Genomic DNA, 19,906 nt, shown 5'->3' on the forward strand with positions numbered 1-19,906 from the left:
TTGCCCAATAAATTACAGAAAATAATCATTAGGAAAGACTTGCACATACAGCTACTTCCCAATTTAGGAACAAGCAGAGTTCATACCTAGCGTAATTGGTAGATTCAAACTTTCATAAGTTGAAAGTGTGCCAAGGTTGCTAATTAAATGTATGATGGATTAAATGTAGACAAAAAATGTATCTTTATGAATGATTATGGTTTACGTTCTCATTCTCTGCTTTCAAGTTAAACTCTTTTGCCATATTCACAAGTTCCTCAGTGATTTCTCAAAATCACGTTTTCCCTGAAGCTCTTCAAAACCATTTACAGATTGTTTGAGAACTATTTCCACATAATATTCTCGCAATACTCAGTCACTTTAAATCATTCAAATGCTATGGTATGAATTGAATACAATACATTATACTCAATTTAAAATGTTTGTGTATAATTTTCTGTTGCTGCTATAGCCATACCAAAGGTGTTTCAAAGACGGTATGCTTGGAAATTTTTAAACTCACATAAAATATTGTAAATGTGTAAATAAATTTTATATCTATTCTTTAAATATCTAAACTTCTGAAATGGGCTGCAACTAGAGCCAAACAGGTCTGATAAAGAGATGTTGCAACAAAGTGACAAACTAGGACTTGCCAAGACGTAAATATTGTGGTTCATATTGATATAGCAAACAATTAGATATATTGCTTCCTTTTTAATTATGCTGATTTGAATTTTTATAATCGTCTTAGATGAAATCATGAATTTCAAAAGGGAATGTTAGATTAAGTTTAGCATAGAGTTAATGTTAATGAAAAAGTCTTGAAAATTGGAATATAATTTTTGTTTACACACAGGGAAGAAGAGATGAATGAATTGATATTTCGTTTTTTATCAACCAACTCTGTGCTTTCAAAACATTAACCATACTTCTTTTATCTCTTTTTTGTTATGGACATCTCAAACAATATTTTTCTGTAAGAGAAGGAAAAAAAATTCACACAACCTTGCAGTTTTTCCCTTGCAGCAGCAAGTCTAATCCAATTACCAGTGTTGTACTTTTTTGTGGTTTTCAGCATGGATCTCGAATGACTTCCCAGATGAAACTGGTAAACAACATAACCCTCTCTCAGCTCTATTGATACAAAGTCTCTCTGGATTTAAGCAGGAAAAAAATTTCATAATTAGTTATCAAGATGAAAAATCATGCTATTGTGGTACAGAACATCAGAATAGAAATAAACGTTAATTCATGAATTTTAGCTCCAAATGATGAAAAAAATTGTTATGCAATGCAAGATATTTTGAAATAAAACTATTCAGAAGGTAAAAGAATTTTAAGAAGGAAATCATTTAATCAAGTTTGAGATAAACAAACATATACACACAATAAGGCCAAAAATACAAAAATCATAATAAAGCAGGGTGTACAGTCAATTCATGATAAGTCAGATATCTGTCCAAAAATAATAATTTATAGCCACATGTAACTTGCAGTCAAGAGTGAATTTTGTTTATTTGTTAGTTGAGTACTACTGCATCAAAAAATAGCTGAGACAAAAACTTACTTCCAATTGCAAAAAATCGAGATGTAAAAAAAACTTTTTTTTGATGATCTACCATGAATATTAAATAAATGAGGCTGCATACTTAATTGATAGACACTGTGATATTTGACTATGTGTTTCCAATATAGTGCAGTATGGTTACTTATTTTAATTTTTACATTTTCATATTCTTTCACATAATATTAAACATGATTTTTTTTTTTCACTCCTTAGAGTTTGAAATCATTGGTGGTCCACTGGTCCGAGAACACTGAGAAAAAAAATTGTAGTGATCCATGGGACTAGTAGCAAAAAACTCTTTCCCCCCCCCCCCCTCTGCGCTGTGATATGTTGATCATGGGAGAATCACTGATGAACAGTGGACCAATAAGTTCTTTTATTGGTTATTAAATTTTATTTTTCAATTCTAACGCTACTCCTCTTTTAAAATGTATGTATGACTGAGCTGAACTGTACTACATCTAAGCAAGCTGTTCAGTTATTTGGATTTTTTATGGATAGGTATGAAGGGGTAAAAAAAAATTTTCAGTTCATTTTTCCTCTAAATATTTTTGAATGAAAAAAAAAATGCAGAAGCAATAAGTTTTCATAAAAAATAAAACAGCTCAAGTGAAAACTAATGAACTTACATTTTCAAAACTAGGGGCAAAGAATATCAATGAATTTTCATCATATGTCTTGAAACGAAGAGTGACAAGATAAGAAGTCTTTTTGTAACGTTTGATTTGAGGGAGAATTGCATAGCCATCACTTCTAAACTTATATGATGAGAAATCAGCTTCCTCTGTTGCTCTACAAAAAACAAAAGACAAACATGAACTTCCAACGAATTCCCAAAGCAAAAGGGCCGGAAAAACATTCAACCTTCATTTCTGATTTCATGTATGAAATAAAATATATATATATTGTGTCCAATTTTATTTAAATGATCTTTTGAGTTGACAAACTATTTCAAACTATAAAAATACTAGCAGTTCCAGTTCGAAATTATTGTATATACAGTAAATACATACATTTCTATACATTGTAATACATGCGTATAAATGGAAGAAAAGTATGTAAATCATTTTTTCACATGCAAAGTTAAACCTCAATTTAATGAATCCAATAAAAGACTGACATTTTTATTCATTAAATTGAGAAAAATTGTTACATCAGGGTTGAGATTAACACAAATATATACAGGAACTTCCAAAATATTTGTGAAATTAAAGTTTGTTATATCGGGGTCAGGCTGTATTTCACAGCAAGCGCACGAGTGCGCACACACACACACAAAATACTTTGTTATAAGTCTTTAGATTAATCAAATTTAATTGCAGCATCTACTAAACTCTTTATCAGATTTTCAGTTATAACCTTGAAAAATTATATGCTGAAAATATCACAAAAATTTAGTGTTTCTGAAAAACATTTAAATGAACTTACCCCTCCTTGCAGCCACTGCAACCTTGATTGGTTACAAAGTTCCATAAGCCAACTTTCTTGCCATCGAGTACTATTTCATATAAGCAACCAGCAAAATTTCTAGCTTTCATTTCTCGAGGAACCTGCAGATACATGGCACATCAATAATCAAGAGTATAATTTTTGCGATATTTGAAACTGTGATGAAACTGCAAATAACAGTACCACCTAATAGTATTGAACCCTGGGCATTTCTAGGATAATAAGGTGCAACACAATCTTTAGAGTTTAAAAATAAATATTTGATGTCTTTATTACATAGTTTTACTTGGGCACTTTTAATAGAATATTAAATTTCTGATGTGAAAATGCTTTGACTAAAAAATTTGAATTCTTCACTTTATTATTATTTTTATTACTTTATTGCTTTATGCTAGTATAGAAGTTTTTTTTCTCAAATCAGTGTTTAAACCCAATTATGAGTTTGAAAGAGGACATGAAATGAGATTTACTTTTTCTTTGTCTAAGCCATTTTAATTAATGAAGTTAAAACTGCTAGAGTTCCCATAAAAAATTTGCAAAACTCACCCTGTAGCCTTTAGGTGTACCTCCTACATAGAAAAATGAAGTTGAATCCAAATCCATTCTTGAATATCCAGCTGGAGAAGCATTGGTGACTTCATCTGGATCAGCTTTTTGACCAAATCGTGTTGGGCGAACACTCAGAGTAGCAACATTCCCAAATCTGATTAATAAAAAAAAATTAAATATTGACTCGCACATGACTGTGAATTTTCAGCTGAAATTTAATTGTATATAAACAATGAGAGACAGATAAAACTGAAATTAGAAAGTCCCATACAGAGAGAGAGAAATACAAAATAGAAAAAATTTCGAAGTTTACCTTCTGACTTCAATTTTGTACCATTTTTCATTTCTTAGCAATTGCTCATCATTATTCTCAATAACCAAGCTATGCTCAATGACCTGAGTACCTCCACCAACATTCCACAGGAAACGGATCTTGCGATTCACCATCTCAATTATCATGAAGTCTTCCTGTGAGGAGAGTAGAAAACTATTAGAATCAGTTTTGAAGAAATGATCATTGAACATACCATCGACAGATTAAAAAAAAATAGAGAATATTTTATAAAACATTTTTGAATTAAAACAATGTTCATAATCATGATAACTGTTTATGACAACACTAGTGAAAAGATGTAATAATATATTATACAGTCGACTCCCGTTTTAACAAATACCGTTATAGCGAAAATCTCATTTTATAACGAACATTTTTCTAATCCCCCAGATAAGTTTGAATAGAAACAATGCAAATACCTGGAATTCCTTTATAACGAAATTTCGTTACAGCGAAATCATTTCTCTGGTCTATTGGAGTTTGTTATAACGGGATTCGACTGTATTTGTATTTTTTGAGTAATTTTATAGAAATGAAATTACATAAATATTAAAAAATAAAAAAAATAAATAAAGGCATACTTAATACTTACTGGTTCATCCTTCCTAGAAATCTAAGTAGCATGTATAAAAAAAATATATATATAAGATATACACTAATTTATAATGAAATAGGTAAAAAAAGTTTGACCGCATTGATAAAAAACTAATTTTTTAGTTCTAAAACACTAATAAATATTTTTTTTTTTTGCCTGATTGAAATACTTTACTCTTGAACTGTGATAATAAATGTGCACAAGAGAAAAATTTGTTAATTTTTTCCCGATTCTCAAATTATCAATAAACTATTCAGAAGCCCACTAAGCTCATTATTTGTCATGGAAACAGTTTGGGGGTTTAAATACATCTTGGTACTTGTATCTCATAACATAGAAAAGTTGATTACTATATTAGCAATCTATAAAAAACTACTACTACTTAACCGTACATGCACCTTTAACACATTCCTCTATGGAATTTCTAACGAATTGGTATGCTGGAATGTGTATGTGCATGTTGTGAACATTATGTGAAGTTTGTTTCTGTGTTATGCCTGTTAGTGAAGTGCTGCCATCGATTTTTCTAACCATGAGTGAAGTATAATGAATATGAAGTGATTAATTGCACTGTTGTAGGTCTGTTCCTCTCTTTGGCGAGACTTTTTAACAGGGAGATCGGCTCACATTCATGCCTCAAAGTTGGGAGCCAAACAAAAAATTACTAAAGAAATGATTTTGATAGGCATAAGTGAACATTATTATGATTCAAAAAGCAATAAATTATTCTGGAAAATGCTTCCACATTTTATTGATACAGAAATTAATAAAGTGTTACATAATTACAGTAAATTGAAAAACAGATTTTTAAATTTAACTGAATTAATTTAATGAAAGCATTATTTGTCGTACAATAAAAGAACATGGAATGGTAATCACTTACAGTCACAGAATTGGCCAAGAAAAAAAGAAGGCTGTCTCTTTCATTGGTATTTATTGCATAATTAAGAACTATGTGATTAGTAGTGGATGGTTCAATATCTGGGACAAAAGAACGCACACAGATGCCAGCTCTATCTGCACTAAGAGACACTCTAACCTGAAATCCATAAAAATATATTAACTACATACAATTTCAACAGAGGCCTTATACATTTTAAGAAATTTCTAAGTTTAAGTGTATAATTAAAATGCATAATTACAAATAAATAGACAAATGTAAGTTATATATATGCTAGAAATGGAAAAAATTAAATTAAAAAAAAATTTTAAACAAGTTTTACAACCAGTTTTTAAACAATTTTAGACTAGTTTAAGCAATAAAAATGAGAGAAGTACCTCAAAAATTTCCCCTCATCTGTTGAAATACATTTGCACGCATTTTTATATTAATTTAACGAACTCACATTAGACGCTTTTTGTCGAGCTAATAAAATCTTGTTCTTCAAATTCCTGAGGCTTGCTTGCATATCATCATTCAGTTCTTTAACTCTTTCTACTCTGGACTCAGTGGCTTCTGCTTTACGAACTGCTGCTTTTGTGGTCAATTTGGCAGTATCAACTAAAAATTTGAAAAATATATAATAATCTTCTTCACTCACATGAATAACAGAGCACACCAATAAAATAATTATGCACATCAATACAAATGCATTTTAGAATATATGAATAACTTTTTTGTGTTTACCCACAACCCAAAAAATTACATTATTACACATCCACCCATTTGTCAATTTGTCTGCTGATCTGTATGCTGAGGCTTTTCTTAAGAGAAGGGTAACTCGTATTCATAGCTGAGAATTAAAAATCACAGAAAATCAACTTTAGCCAACACTAACTTTGCGAAGCCACAAGCTGTATAGCCTAACTGGTAATCAAGCCACACATTCACTCTTATGAGATAACTGAATAAAAACTAAAAGAAAGTGTTAAGTAAACAATAAATAAAAAAAATCAGTAAAATAATGCATTCTTAAAAAAAAAAGGTAATTTGCCATATTCTTTGTTTTTGTACATCTAAAAAATTTGAATAAATAAATAAAAGGAATACACAAATTACTTGTTTTGGCAATGGATGACAATCCAGCTGTTGATCCAACTTTTAAACGATCAAGCTTAGGATAAAGGTTGCTGTTAATCATATAAGTCATCTCATCAATGTTCTCGCTAACAAACTGCATATTTTCTTTAGTCTTTTTATGCTCGTCTTCAATATCATGCAATTTATCCCCAATATCTATAGACATACAGAAAAATAATCAGGTTATATTTTCAAGAAATTTAAACATCCCATGCAAACTTACTGTATACAAAAACACATGCAAGTCACCATAATTACTATAAATGAATATATGAATAGCTCACTTCGGGGAAGAACATTTATTTCATTGTTTATGGTTTTAAGAGTCTCTAGTCCATTACTAATATTTGACACAATGTTATTCAATAGAGTTCTTTTTTTCTTCAAGAAATCTTGCATTGCTGTAAAAACAAGAGTAGTAAAATATATATTGTTCAATATAATTATGTGACATAATATAATTTGAGAATTATTTGGATTCTTTTATGATCTTCGAAGCATCATAAATGATATGTGAATACTGACACTTCTAAATGACAAAAAACCTTTTTTCTTAAGTGAGTCTGATGTCACATACTTCAGATCATACCAGTGCAACATATCAAGCACACCGTAACACCATTTTTTTCAAGTAAAGGAAAGTTTCCTAGTTCATCATACCAGTGTGGGGGAAAAACATTCCAAAGACTTATTTCTAAATATAAAAAAGATTTCATACTAACAAAGTTTATTTTAGTTATTTGTAACATTTCCTTTTCTTTTCGCAATCTTTCACATACTCTAAAAAATCTTTTTTTTCAATGGTAATAATTTGATTGTTTCATGTCACATCACTGTCATTTTTTGCACATGACAACTAATCAGACCCAGATATACAGCAATGTGTAGTGAAATTGTTTTAAACAATAAAATAATCCAAGCAAAGAAGGACTGAAATCTTTCCCTACTCAACTATTCAATTAATCACGTTAAGTCCAAATTTTGAAACCTTTTCCCTTCTAATACATATAATGACCCTCATTCAGTTTAAAATCTACGGAAAACTCTCATAAAAATTCACCTATAAACTTACTGCACCTTGAACATCAAGCATTCTCTCCACAGCATCATCTCTTAAACCTTCACTCCTGCTCTTCATCCATGTGGCTTGCTTTGTCAAAGAATCATCTCTGTCAGGTTGTACCTTAAAAAGAAAAAACTATACGATATAGCCATATGTTCACATCACTTCAATAATTTTAGTTAATTTTGAAGCCATTAAGAGTTTACCCAAGCTTAAGTTCCTCCATCAACAAATATAATTATTGGAGAAGGAAAACATGAATAAGCAATAAATTACAAGCGAGTTGAAAATTTCTGACAACTTTTCCTTATAAATCGGGGGGGGGGGGGGGTTGCACAACATTTCCACTACACAGCAAGATATGCAAGATGGCTATTTTTTGAAAAGTTGATAAATCTCAACTCAAAATTATGTATGCACATAAAATACAAATGTATAAAGGACACAAATTCATGGTACATCGAAAGCAAACATATTTAATATGAAAAAAAATTATTTCACATTCACCTCATAAAAAGCTCGATCAGCAGCATCATAAGCCTGATTAGAGACTTGCTTAGCGATTTCTATCGTTTCAACAATATTATCATAAACTTTAGCAGCTTGTAGAGGAAACTGAGATGCATTGCGTGCACCATCTAATAAGCTTCAAGGGATAAAAATAACAAATTATTCAAACTGATTGCAGATGCATAGTTTTTTTTGTTATGATTATTTCAAACAAAAAAAATCTCAGAACAAAATCAACTTGGTTATTGAAAGAAAAAGAATCAACCCAAACAAATGAAACAAAACCTTATGGCTGTATTCACAGACAGAGTTTAAACTACAATAGCAGGTTAAAGTATTAGCGGTCAACACAGATTGGTTAAAATCCTCAATTTAACCAATCCATTTCGATCTTCAATCCTTTCACCTGCAATTGCAGTTTAAACTGTGTTGGTGAATACGGCCACTAATATTTCAATGAAAATAATATTAAAAATAAAAAGTACTGTTATACTTATATAAAAATTAATTTTATATGATATGATTAGAGGAGTGATAGGGTATTAATGATAATATGGGTTTAATATTTCTTGCATTGTCACATATGAGGAATATGTGACAAATAATTTTACATCATTTTCTGAAGTTGTTAACAATAAGAATTTTTCACAGTCTTATTGAAAAGATTTTATCCCTAATAAATATAAATAAAAAAACAAATATAAAATTCTAAAATTAACACACACAAAAATCAGTATCAAGTTGAAAAATTAATAAAACCTGAAAGAGAAGGTGTTTACAATACTAGAAAAAATATCTTTTGCTTCTCCGATTCTCTGCACCAACTTCTACAATTAAATCAAAATATACAAATAAAGTAACAGCTCAACTGCTTCAGAGAGAGAAAATTTTGAAAGAAAATGTGTATAAAAAAAATGATATACATATATTTGATTAAAATATTAGATTAAATATATGGTAGTATAAAAAAATTATACAACTCCCCACAAAATTTCATTTAAGTGACTATGAGCTTTTTCTGCAGCTCAAGCTGAAATTCTTGTTATAAGTACGATATAATCTCTCTCATCTTGACTCCAGGACCTAGGTGATTCCAGATTAGGGAATTTTTTGGATTATGGATCAAGTTTTGTTTATTTCCCAAGTTTTCATACTTAAAGCAGTAATGTGCCTCTTTAAACACTTTGATTAATGTTTTCATTTTAGAGAATCCACAAAGCAATATGTATGCATATGACAACAGCTAATTTGATTTGAAACCATAATTTATAACTTAAATATTGTTACAAGTTATCCATAGGAAAAAAATCTCTCTTTCTTTGCTTATTCTTTAAAAAAATTTGTTGGCATTGCTTGGATCTGAAAAAAAAACTGACAAAAAATTTGTTTCTTAAAATTTTAAATGGTAGATTTTTTTATTCCAATATTCTTCACACAACATTGGTTCTGCGTTCTAGCTTTTAAAGTCTAACTTTCTCACATATACACTTGAAGCATTATGCTTCTTTTTACAGCTTGTACCTCACACATCACTTGCCGTTTTTGTCATGTTTGTAAATACACTTGGATAATCACAAAAAATAATAAAGTGTTGGACAAGTTCTAACACTGAGGTTAACTGTACAGGGCAGAGAAATGAAATGAAGAAAAATAAGTTCTTCTGGTCAAAGATGACTTTTTGACTGAGGACATTCATTGAGACATGTAGGTGCCTTCATTCTTTATATTTTCCCAGAAGCCTGAAAAACAGAGTTGACACCAACAATACATTGGGGGTGGGGTGTAAGGATGGTACAAAAAATTAAAGTACTGATGGTAGAAAAAGCCAAAGCAGAATTTGGTTAAATAAAACCACTTAAGTCCCTGGTTGAGATTTAAAAATTGGCTGAAATATCTGAGTTATGGATCAGTCCAGATTATGAGTGTTTGGATTAGAGAGGTTCTATTGTAATTATATTGACATATGAAACTGATAAATAACCTAATAATTGTATTCTGAAAACATACCTGATTAAATACATAGATTGCTTGGAGAGATAATTAGCATGTTCTTTAGCTGGTATGACAAATTTCTGTATGTATCGCGGATTCAGTCTAGATAAAATCCCTCTGTGATATTCAACTTGCTCTGTGAGATTCAACAGCATAGCCTGAAGTGGGGGCAGCTCCTATTTTTGACGGTAAGAAGACACTCATTATTTATTATATTACATAATAGCTCACTTAGATAATTAACCATTAACAGAAATTCAAAAAGAAAACATTAAAAAAATTAAAATAAAAGGTCAAGTTGTAACTTTAACACTCTATTGTTATTTTTTTTAAACATTTAAACAACACCAAAAGTTTTAAATAATATTGATAATATCAAAATTGGTTTTTTTTAAATAAGAGAGACGAAGGATACATAAATGCAATATTGTGTTGTAATGGTAGGAAATACTAAAAACTGTAGCAAATTTTTTTGATGGAAAATAAGGTGCACAGAAAAAAAATTAATTATAATTAAAAGAAATACAAACTATGAGAGAACTTGAAGCATTTGCAATGATAAGTTCAGCCTTCTTCAATAGATCTTCAGCACTGATTAATGTTTCATTAGCAGCAACATTTGCTTCAGATGTGTTTGACATATAATCCTAAAAGAAGGAAAAGACAATTTTGAGTTTCACAACTACTGTTTCAGAAACCGATTAGCTCATTAACTGAATAGATTATTACGATTACTTTGGATTGGGAGAATAAATGGGAAAAAAATAAAAATTGCAGGTAGTTCCTTTCACGCACCTGGGTGACTTCCTCTTTAAAAAGATGAAAGTTATTTTGGTTTCTCATTTCTATTTCATTGAATATTCTACCTTATCACAGTTAATGTTGCAGTTGAAGTTGGTTTTCTGTGGTTCCCAACTTCAAGACGCAAATGCGAGCCGATCTCCCCGTTAAAAAGTCTCGCCACAGAGAGCAACAGGCCTACAACGTTACAAATATTCAATCATTACACTTCACTCACAATTTGAAGTATAGATGACAGCACTGAAATATCATACACAACACTAGCTACACACTCAGACTGTTAGGTGCACTCACTTTGTTCCAGACTCTGCCACGGAGCTGAGCTGGAAGAGATCTCGGCAACGGGATAAGTCTGGTGGCAGAGACACTGGCGTTCATTCAGTTAATGTTGCAGTTCATTTTTATATTTATAAATGCTGTTGCAGTGTGTGACATAACAGATTGTTTTAAAAAAAACGAAATTCTGTTTGTTCAAATCCTCCCAATATATTTGTTGATGATTCTGTAATTAAGGAGCAACTACAACTTATGAAACCTGAGAAACAGTTTCCCCATCTTGATAAAAGAAAAAAAAAATCATGTATTGTACAACATACAGTCAAACCTCGTTAATGAGTCACTCTTGGGAGAGCAAAAATATGACTTGATAAGCGGAGTGACTCGTTAAACGGAGTAAGCCATAGCTGTGCCAATTCCTGCATGAAGATAATTGGGACTTCCAAAAAGTGATCCGGTAAGCAGAGTGACGTGTTAACCAGGTGAAGCACTAACGAGGTTTGACTGTATAACATTGTACAACACGTTTAACTCAATAGGCTCAGAATTTACAAAATTTTGCACACAGAAAATTTTGATTACTTAAATGTAAAATTTTGCATACATACATATATTTGCTGTTCAGTAAGTCTTCCTTCTGCCGTGATATTTTCTGAAAGGACTGCTATACGTCTGATATTCCTCTCAATTAGTTTAACAACTTCACTCAATACATGATTGAGATGATCTACTCTGTTTCGTTGTCCAACAAATAAGCTGTGATCCATCAAAGCTGTTCTGATTGCATTAAGTATGTTAGTAGCTTTCCTAAATAGAAATAGAAATATCAATAAATCTTTCATAAGTTGAAATAATTGAGTTACTTGTGATAAAAAAAAAGCAAATAACCATTAACTTTGTTATTGAATGAAATGATACATATTTACCATTTGGGATATTTCATGGACAAAATCATAGAGTTCTCTCAAAATGTTTTTACCAATTATTTCATAACTACCACATTTTCCAAACAAACCGAAATAAAGTTAGCAGCATTGAATAAAATTTCTTTTATTTCATTGACCAGATAATAAAATGTTTACAGCGTCTGAGAAGACATATTTTTGTTATTATGAAAATGTAAAGCATAAGATTTTCAATTTGCTGTTTTAAAAGATTGTATTTTATCATTAAGATATTTAACATTGCATAGCAGAAGAAAAAGGTACCTCATTTCTCTTTCTGCTTCCTGTCTGAGATTGTTGAGGTCTCTCCTCTTTATCTCTTCTAAAATTTTTTCTGCTGTGCTAATTTTTACCTCAACTGCTTTCGATGAAAAAGTCAAGTTATTTCCTTGATTTTGTAACGTGTTCACAGAATCTGAAAAAGAACCAAAATAATTTTCTGATATTTTGATTGCATATATAATTATTTATATATTAATAATTTTTGATAACTATAGTAGCACATGGAAAATGTAATAATGTGGACATTTATTGAACAGAAATGAAAAACATGTATAACCCAGCATACAACACATAACAATACACAAATTGAATTCAAGATTCTGATCTCCCAAGGGCTATGTCTACCCATGTCTGGATCTACCCAGGAGAGATCCATGTAAATTTCACTGCAGAATTTATAATTTTATAAATTAATATAAAAAATGTGATGACACTGTTTCAAGGGATGATTTTAGGAGTTTTCAGGAAGTTTTTTTGTCATAAAAAATTATAGTATAAACTAAATTACCCAATGCGAATGAGAACTTTGCGAAGCTTTCTGAATGTCAAATATGCACCAATTTAAAGGTCCAGGGCACCATCAATACTAATTTTAATCAAATATACATTTGATAGGTATAGACAATTTAGTGATCCTTTGTTTGCTGCTGTTCCACAAAGCTTTGCAATATTATTTTCTTGCTGTCAGGAAAGGAGCAGGTTTCAAAATGTAAAAAGCTACCATTCCCTGAATTTTATAGCATGCTGGTAATATAGAGGAATGCACTTTGTTTAGAACTCTTTATTTTTTTATTCTCAAATAGTCAATTGAAAGGCTGAATATTTTTCTCAATTATTGTTTCTTCACTGAAGATATTTTGTGTTTTGGGAGAAATACTATTGCAAATTATGTTCTGATGCATTAAAAAGCAATGCTTAATGGTATTTTTCTTTTTTTAACAAGATTAATTTCTGTGGTAAATTATCTGATTTCACCAGATAATTTATCACATTATAAAACATAAGAACTCGTATTATAAAACAAATCATTATTATGATATGTTTTATATCATATCCATAAGAACTCAAATGTAATCAGTTTTTAAAATACAGTACAGAAATATAAATATATATCGCAAATGAATATCCATCACAATAGTGGACACGTTAACATACCACAAATATGTTTCCATGTTTTATCCAAAGTAGTCAAAAACACTTCAGCATCTTCTTTTGCTTCTAAAGCTTGAAATGCCATAGGACCAACTTTGATGTTGATATCTCTGGCCTGAAAAATATTGACAAGTATTACTTAAATGAAAAATATTGACAAGTATTACTTAAATGAAAAATATTGACAAGTATTACTTAAATGAAAAATATTGACAAGTATTACTTAAATGAAAAATATTGACAAGTATTACTTAAATGAAAAATATTGACAAGTATTACTTAAATGAAAAATATTTTATTATCTATCGAGATTACTGCAAGACTGAAAACTAAACATTCTTCCTATTTACATATTTTTAAGCATACTTATAAGAAGAGCAACAAATTCTTAAACAAAGGTTACAGAAAATCACTGTTAGAAAGACCTGAGTGCGTGTAGTAGAAAAATTATGAATAATCTACAAGGCACAAAAATACACATCTTTAGGAAAAGACTACTTACCCTGAGGTACATGAAATCAGAACGGGTTTCAAAATCATACTGGGTATTGAAGCATTCTGATATATTGAATGCTGCTGTTAATACATCTTTGTATCGCAAAACTGCATTCTGTAATACATACACATATATCAAATATAGCCATTAAGTTTATTCTAAAACTGTTGTGTCCATCATTTTTAATTCAATATACTTCGTTGAAAATATACAGTAAAAATACATTTTGCATAATGATCTCTCAAAGGACTAAACAAAAATATTGCTACTGTGACGTCCATCGAATCCTACCCCTTGAACTTATGTGGACTGCCCCGGCGGGTGCAGTAAAAACATATGCCGGTTGTAAACACCTGCTCCTGTAGAGGTAGTACGCCGTCGTCTAACGAGAGATAAGAACTTTTGAGAGAGAGAGAGACGAACCGAGATAGTGAATGGATGTGCGACCAACGTGGTCGACACTAAAGTATTTTAACTAAAATGTAGAATGTACATATATTGTTATTTAAAATTAAAAATCATTTAATCAAGAATAATGATTTGTTATCTCATTGGCAAAAATGAGTTCACCACTACGCTACAGCTAAAAATTTGGTGGCAGCGGTGGGATGTGTTTCACGTCGTTCTGATGTTCCTCTTCGTAAAAGTTTTTGACTGTTGATGTCTCCAACAGGAGTTTCGAATTCGGCCATCCGTGCAGTAGGGAAAGATTCGGCCATCCGTGCCATCGAAAGATTCAGCCATCAGTGCCATTGAGAGATGTGGTCATCAGTGCCATTGAGAGATCCGGCCATCCGTGCCGTGGAGAGATTTGGCCATCCGTGCCATTGAAAGATTCGGCCACCCGTGCCGTCGAAAGATTTGGTCATCAGTGCCATTGAGAGATCCGGCCATCCGTGCCGTGGAGAGATTCGGCCATCCGTGCCGTCTGGATAAATCTCGGAACTCTGGAGGAATTGGGTCATCAGCTCCGTCAGGAGAACAATAAGTGCCTTGAAGTAGAGTAGTGTGTAAACAGCAGTTTCACCCAGTGACTTTTGCGACAGTGATAGTTATTGTTGGGATCATCAGATCATCTCGTTAGGTTCTAAGTCTCTCCGAAGTCCGAAGGGGTAAGTGCCATGATTAAGGCAAAATTTTTTTTTTGAGGCACAGTATTGTTTAAAATGTACCACAGTTGATTTTATTTATTTGTGATAGATTGTATATTTTGATTATTCTTGAAAAATAGCTGAATTACTTTTATTTTGAAGTTAGTTTGTATAACTAATATTATCAGCTATGGCATTCCTTGCAAAAGCTAGAAAAGAAGATTTGAGGTTGTTAGCGGAAGAGTTGGGGGAGAATGTGAATGATAGAATGAGAATTTTGGATCTAAAAAGACTGATTATGAATTCAGCTGATTTTGAAGAAGAGTTTGTTAAGGGGCAATTTTTTAATATTGTCGAAGAGCGAGAGGCTAGGGAGGAATTAGCTAAGAGAAAACTTCAGGAAGAAATAGAAGAGAAACAGAAAAAGGAAGAATTCGCGAGAAAACAAATGGAGGAAGAGGCAGAAGAAAAAAGAAAAAGGGAAGAAAGGGAGTTTGAATTAGAGAAACTACGCTTAGAAGCAGCAATAAAAAACGAGGGTCGAGGTTGTTTGGATTTCGATATAAGAAGCGGTGGGGGAAGTTATGAGCTGACAAAGCTTGTCCCCAAGTTCGATGAAAAGGAAATGGATATCGCGTTGTTTCTTGCTTTATTTGAAAGGCAAGCCAAAAGAGTGGGAGTAGAAAAAAAAAGGTGGGTATCAGCCATGTTGGCTCTTTTACCACCCGACGTGGTACAACTTATAGCAAAGGAATCAGAAGAAAATTTTGATAACTTTGAACACATCAAAATGGTTCTCCTAAACAGGTTCAAAATGACCCCAGAAAATTTTCGTTTAAAATTTGTCAAACATCAGAGAAATTCAGCCAAGCCGTGGCGGGATTTCGTTTTTGAACTTTCTAAATATTTTGATGAGTGGGTGGAAGGGTTGCAAGTGACTGATTTTGAAGGGTTAAAAAAATTGATGGTCACAGATCAAATAAAAAGGCGCGTTCCACCGGAAATAAGAGAGCATTATATTGATGAGTGGGCGAAAATTATCACTCCCTATGATTTGGCCGAAAAATTGGATGCTTACGAGAATGTTAGAGAAGAGTCGAAAAACCCTCAGGACAAAAAGTATAGCAATAATAGATGGCAATATGCAGATAAAAAGTTCCCTAATAAATCTGCTCACTACGAGAAAAAAGACCTACAAAAACAAGAACATAGAGAATTTGAGAAACGTAGGTCCCTTAAATGCTATCAATGTGGTTCGCCATCGCATTTACGTCCGAACTGCCCAAAATTGAAGCGAACATCAGAGGGTACAGTTAATTATGTTAATGATGGGTCAAAAGATCTTTTAGACCCATATACAACCCTTGGTAGAGTAAATGGCATTCCTATGAAAATTTTGAGGGATTCGGGGGCCACAATAGATATAGTTTGTGAGAAGCTTATCACTCCTGATATGTTGACAGGTGAAAACATATGGCTTAAAACGCCGTTAGATCCTGATCCCAAGTGCCTACCCTTGGCACATGTTGAATTATGCAGTAGTTTTGGAAAAATATGTACCAAAGCAGCAGTCATTAGAAACGAATTAGATCAGGGGCGGTATCTCTTACGAAACCGTACGGCGGAATTATTGGAAGGGTGTGAGAAGCCTTGTCTTTTGTCCCCAGAGGCGTTGAATGCCGTAGAAACAAGGGCTCAAACGAAAGCAAAGTTTAATAAGGGGATCATCCCAGAAGAGAAAAATGTTGAAGTTCTCGGGGAGAGTTGTTTAGGCGCGCAAGAAAATGAAGAGGCAGGTGATGATCGTCTGTTATCAGATATTATTGTTGACGAAAGTGATAATCTTCAATTGCCAGAAATCAGTGAAGGGGCTGAGGAATTGTCTTTGTTGAAGGTTAGTTCTAAGAAACTATCTAAAATGCAGCAGGACTGTCAATCCTTAAGGGAATTAATGGCATTAGCCCAAAAGCCTGTAAATCCTACTGCGAAGAAACCATATGTTTTTGAAAACAATCTGTTGTTTAAGATGCATGAGGACCACCTCGGAAACATAATAAAACTACTACTAGTACCGATAGAACTCAGAAATAGTGTTAAGGCACTTTGCTATGAAAGTACTTCGGCTCATGTAGGAGTTACAAAATCAAAAGATAAGCTTTTGAGATATTTCTTTTGGCCTGGATGTTATAAAGAAATGGAGGAATATGTGCGTACTTGTGACCAATGTCAAAGAGCGGGAAAACCTAACGAAAAAAAGAAGGCACCTCTCAAATTGGTTCCCATTATTCAGGAAGTATTTTCAAAAATTAACATAGACGCTTGTGGACCTCTTCCAGAGACCCCAACTGGGAAACGGTACATCATTACAGCCATGTGTCTATCTTCTAAATACCCAGAAGCTATACCGATCGTTGATATTAAATCAGTGAGTGTGGTCAATGCACTACTCGAGATATTTAGCAGGACAGGTTTCCTGAAAGAAGTACAGTGTGATCAAGGGACGTCGTTCACGAGTGCTCTCACTTCGGAATTCTTTCAGAGATTTGGGGTTAAGGTGAGTCACAGCTCCGTGTATCACCCACAGTCCAACCCTGTGGAACGGTTTCACAGAACCATTAAACGTTTGTTGCGGTGTCTGTGTGAAGAATCTGGGCCCGATTGGGAAAAACACCTTCCGCTAGCATTGTTAGCGTTACGTACAGTTACACACGAAAGTACAGGGTTCACTCCTTCAGAACTAGTTCACGGGAAGAATCTAAGAACTCCAGAAACATTAGTGTATGAACAGTGGACACAGTCAGGGGATGAGGAAAGTCCTGTTACAGAATATGTTCTTAAACTCATAAATAGGATGAAAAGGTGTCAGGACTTGGCAGTTAGCAAAATGGAAGAATTACAGGTAACTAGAAAAAAATGGTATGATAAAAATTCTGTAAAAAGGGAATTTAAGCAAGGTGACGAAGTACTCATTTTTGCAATTTCTAAACCGAATAAGTTAGCAGTTCAGTGGACTGGTCCCGGTGTAATTCAAAATAGACTGTCCGAGACGAATTACATTGTTAAGCTTCCGGATAGAAAAGAACAAATATATCATGTAAATATGCTAAAACCGTATTACAAAAGACCCGAGAGCATTAATTTCTTGGATTGTGTAGGAAATGATGGGTACACGGACAATGATATAGATTTTCCCCATTTGGATACCAATCCAAATATTTTCAATTTTGAAGACATTGTCCAGAAAAGCAACTTGCTTGAACATATAGATCCCCAAAGAATTGAACAATTGCATAAACTGTTGAATAAATATTCTGAGATATTTTCTAACGAGCCAGGGATGACCCATCTGGTTGAACATGATATCACGTTGATAAATGATAAGCCCGTCAGAGCTAGGCCGTATAAGATTTCTCAACGACAGAATGGTATTTTAAAAACTGAAATTCAACGAATGTTAGATTTGAAAATAATTGAAGTAGGGGAATCAGATTATACCTCACCAATGATCTTAGCTGAAGCAACACATAAGGATCCCAGACCTTGTATTGATTATCGCCGGTTAAATGAGGTGATACGCACCGAATTTTTTCCATTGCCAAATATCAAAGAAAGGCTTGAATTAGTTTCATCAGCAAAATTTATTACCTTGTTAGATTTATCCAAAGGATACTGGCAGATTCCATTGAGTCCCACAGCTCAAAGATTTGCCGCTTTTGTTACCAGTTTCGGAATGTACAGGCCACTACGCATGCCATTTGGTCTGAAAAATGCTCCATATTTCTTTGGTAAACTTATGGCAGAATTACTAAGAGAATATGAAAATTTCGCTGTACCATACCTCGATGATATAGCTATATTTTCTGAGTCATGGGAGACACACCTGAAACATGTCGAATTAGTGTTAGAACGCTTGAAGGGAGCTAAATTAACACTAAAACCATCAAAATGTCGTTTCGCCCAAGATCATGTCAAATATTTGGGTCATATAGTTGGGCAAGGGTATAGGAAACCATGTGAAGCGAAAATTGAGGCCATTGAAAAGTTTCCTACTCCAGAAACCAAAACTGAAATCAGAGCTTTTTTAGGATTGGTAGGGTATTATAGTCATTGCATTCCTATGTTTTCGGTATTGGCTGCACCGTTATCAGAAGCTTTAAAAGGGAAAGAAAAGAAAGGAGAAATCATCTGGACTCCTGAGTGTAATGCGAGTTTCACTTGTTTGAAAAACAAGTTAATTAGTCAACCAGTGCTATATGCACCAGATTTCTCTAAGCAATTTATTGTGCAGACTGATGCGTCAAATATGGGAATGGGTGTAATTTTAGCTCAAGAGGATAGTGCAGGAGAAGAACATCCTATACTTTTTCTCAGCAAAAAGTTTTCTCAGGTAGAAAGAAACTACACTACTACTGAGAAGGAATGTCTGAGCATTGTTTTTGCTGTTAAACGTTTACACTATTATCTAGATGGTCAAAAATTCTTGATTGTCACTGATCATAATCCTCTCGTGTGGTTACAGAGGAATTGTAGCACAAACCAGCATCTGATGCGTTGGGCATTGTCACTCCAACAATATGACTTTCAGATACAGCACAGACCTGGTCGCAAAAATAGGAATGCTGATGTGCTAAGTCGTAATATTCCCGAATGACCTGCAATTTGTTGAATGTTTCGAAAATTATATGTATGACTGCTTTAATTTTTCTTGTTATTTTTTGTGTTATATTATTCCATTATAATTGCAGAGTTTAATGAAGAATTGTGTTTTTTTTGTGTGTTTTTCAAAAATTATTTTGAATTCGG

General features: G+C 32.7%; 2 protein-coding genes across 2 annotated transcripts in view; one reads left to right on the top strand and one right to left on the bottom strand.

Annotated features, from left to right (window-relative positions):
- The window catches only part of LOC149075791 (laminin subunit alpha-1-like), a 152,767-nt gene that overhangs the window by 8,849 nt on the left and 124,012 nt on the right, over window positions 1-19,906 (bottom strand). Inside the window, exons 37-54 of the mRNA XM_089243301.1 lie at window positions 14,019-14,126; window positions 13,520-13,631; window positions 12,347-12,497; window positions 11,747-11,945; window positions 10,592-10,708; window positions 10,077-10,237; window positions 8,067-8,205; window positions 7,574-7,679; window positions 6,781-6,897; window positions 6,476-6,652; window positions 5,823-5,977; window positions 5,360-5,515; window positions 4,474-4,494; window positions 3,861-4,015; window positions 3,545-3,701; window positions 2,978-3,099; window positions 2,179-2,341; window positions 988-1,135 (exon numbers count right to left, since the gene is read on the bottom strand). Of these exons, the coding sequence (XP_089099427.1) occupies window positions 988-1,135; window positions 2,179-2,341; window positions 2,978-3,099; window positions 3,545-3,701; window positions 3,861-4,015; window positions 4,474-4,494; window positions 5,360-5,515; window positions 5,823-5,977; window positions 6,476-6,652; window positions 6,781-6,897; window positions 7,574-7,679; window positions 8,067-8,205; window positions 10,077-10,237; window positions 10,592-10,708; window positions 11,747-11,945; window positions 12,347-12,497; window positions 13,520-13,631; window positions 14,019-14,126 (2,464 nt within the window). The remainder of the gene's footprint in view (window positions 1-987; window positions 1,136-2,178; window positions 2,342-2,977; window positions 3,100-3,544; window positions 3,702-3,860; window positions 4,016-4,473; window positions 4,495-5,359; window positions 5,516-5,822; window positions 5,978-6,475; window positions 6,653-6,780; window positions 6,898-7,573; window positions 7,680-8,066; window positions 8,206-10,076; window positions 10,238-10,591; window positions 10,709-11,746; window positions 11,946-12,346; window positions 12,498-13,519; window positions 13,632-14,018; window positions 14,127-19,906) is intronic.
- LOC149075792 (uncharacterized) lies at window positions 15,228-19,754 on the top strand. Its single transcript, XM_089245361.1, has 2 exons — window positions 15,228-18,528; window positions 18,757-19,754. The coding sequence occupies exons 1-2, from the start codon at window positions 15,294-15,296 to the stop codon at window positions 19,752-19,754; spliced, it is 4,233 nt and encodes a 1,410-aa protein (XP_089101487.1). The 5' UTR covers window positions 15,228-15,293.

The sequence above is a fragment of the Pholcus phalangioides genome, unplaced genomic scaffold (genome assembly GCF_987345545.1).
Source record: "Pholcus phalangioides strain wild (caught in Gottingen) unplaced genomic scaffold, Ppha-v1.0 ptg000015l_1, whole genome shotgun sequence".
NCBI lineage: Eukaryota > Metazoa > Arthropoda > Arachnida > Araneae > Pholcidae > Pholcus > Pholcus phalangioides.

Excerpts from the sequence above, each read along its gene's own strand:
- LOC149075792 (XM_089245361.1), top strand. The coding sequence starts at position 15,294 with ATGGCATTCCTTGCAAAAGCTAGAAAAGAAGATTTGAGGTTGTTAGCG. Across the intron at positions 18,529-18,756 it reads GATTTCTCAACGACAGAATG|ATTTATCCAAAGGATACTGG; the intron begins GTATTTTAAAAA and ends TTACCTTGTTAG.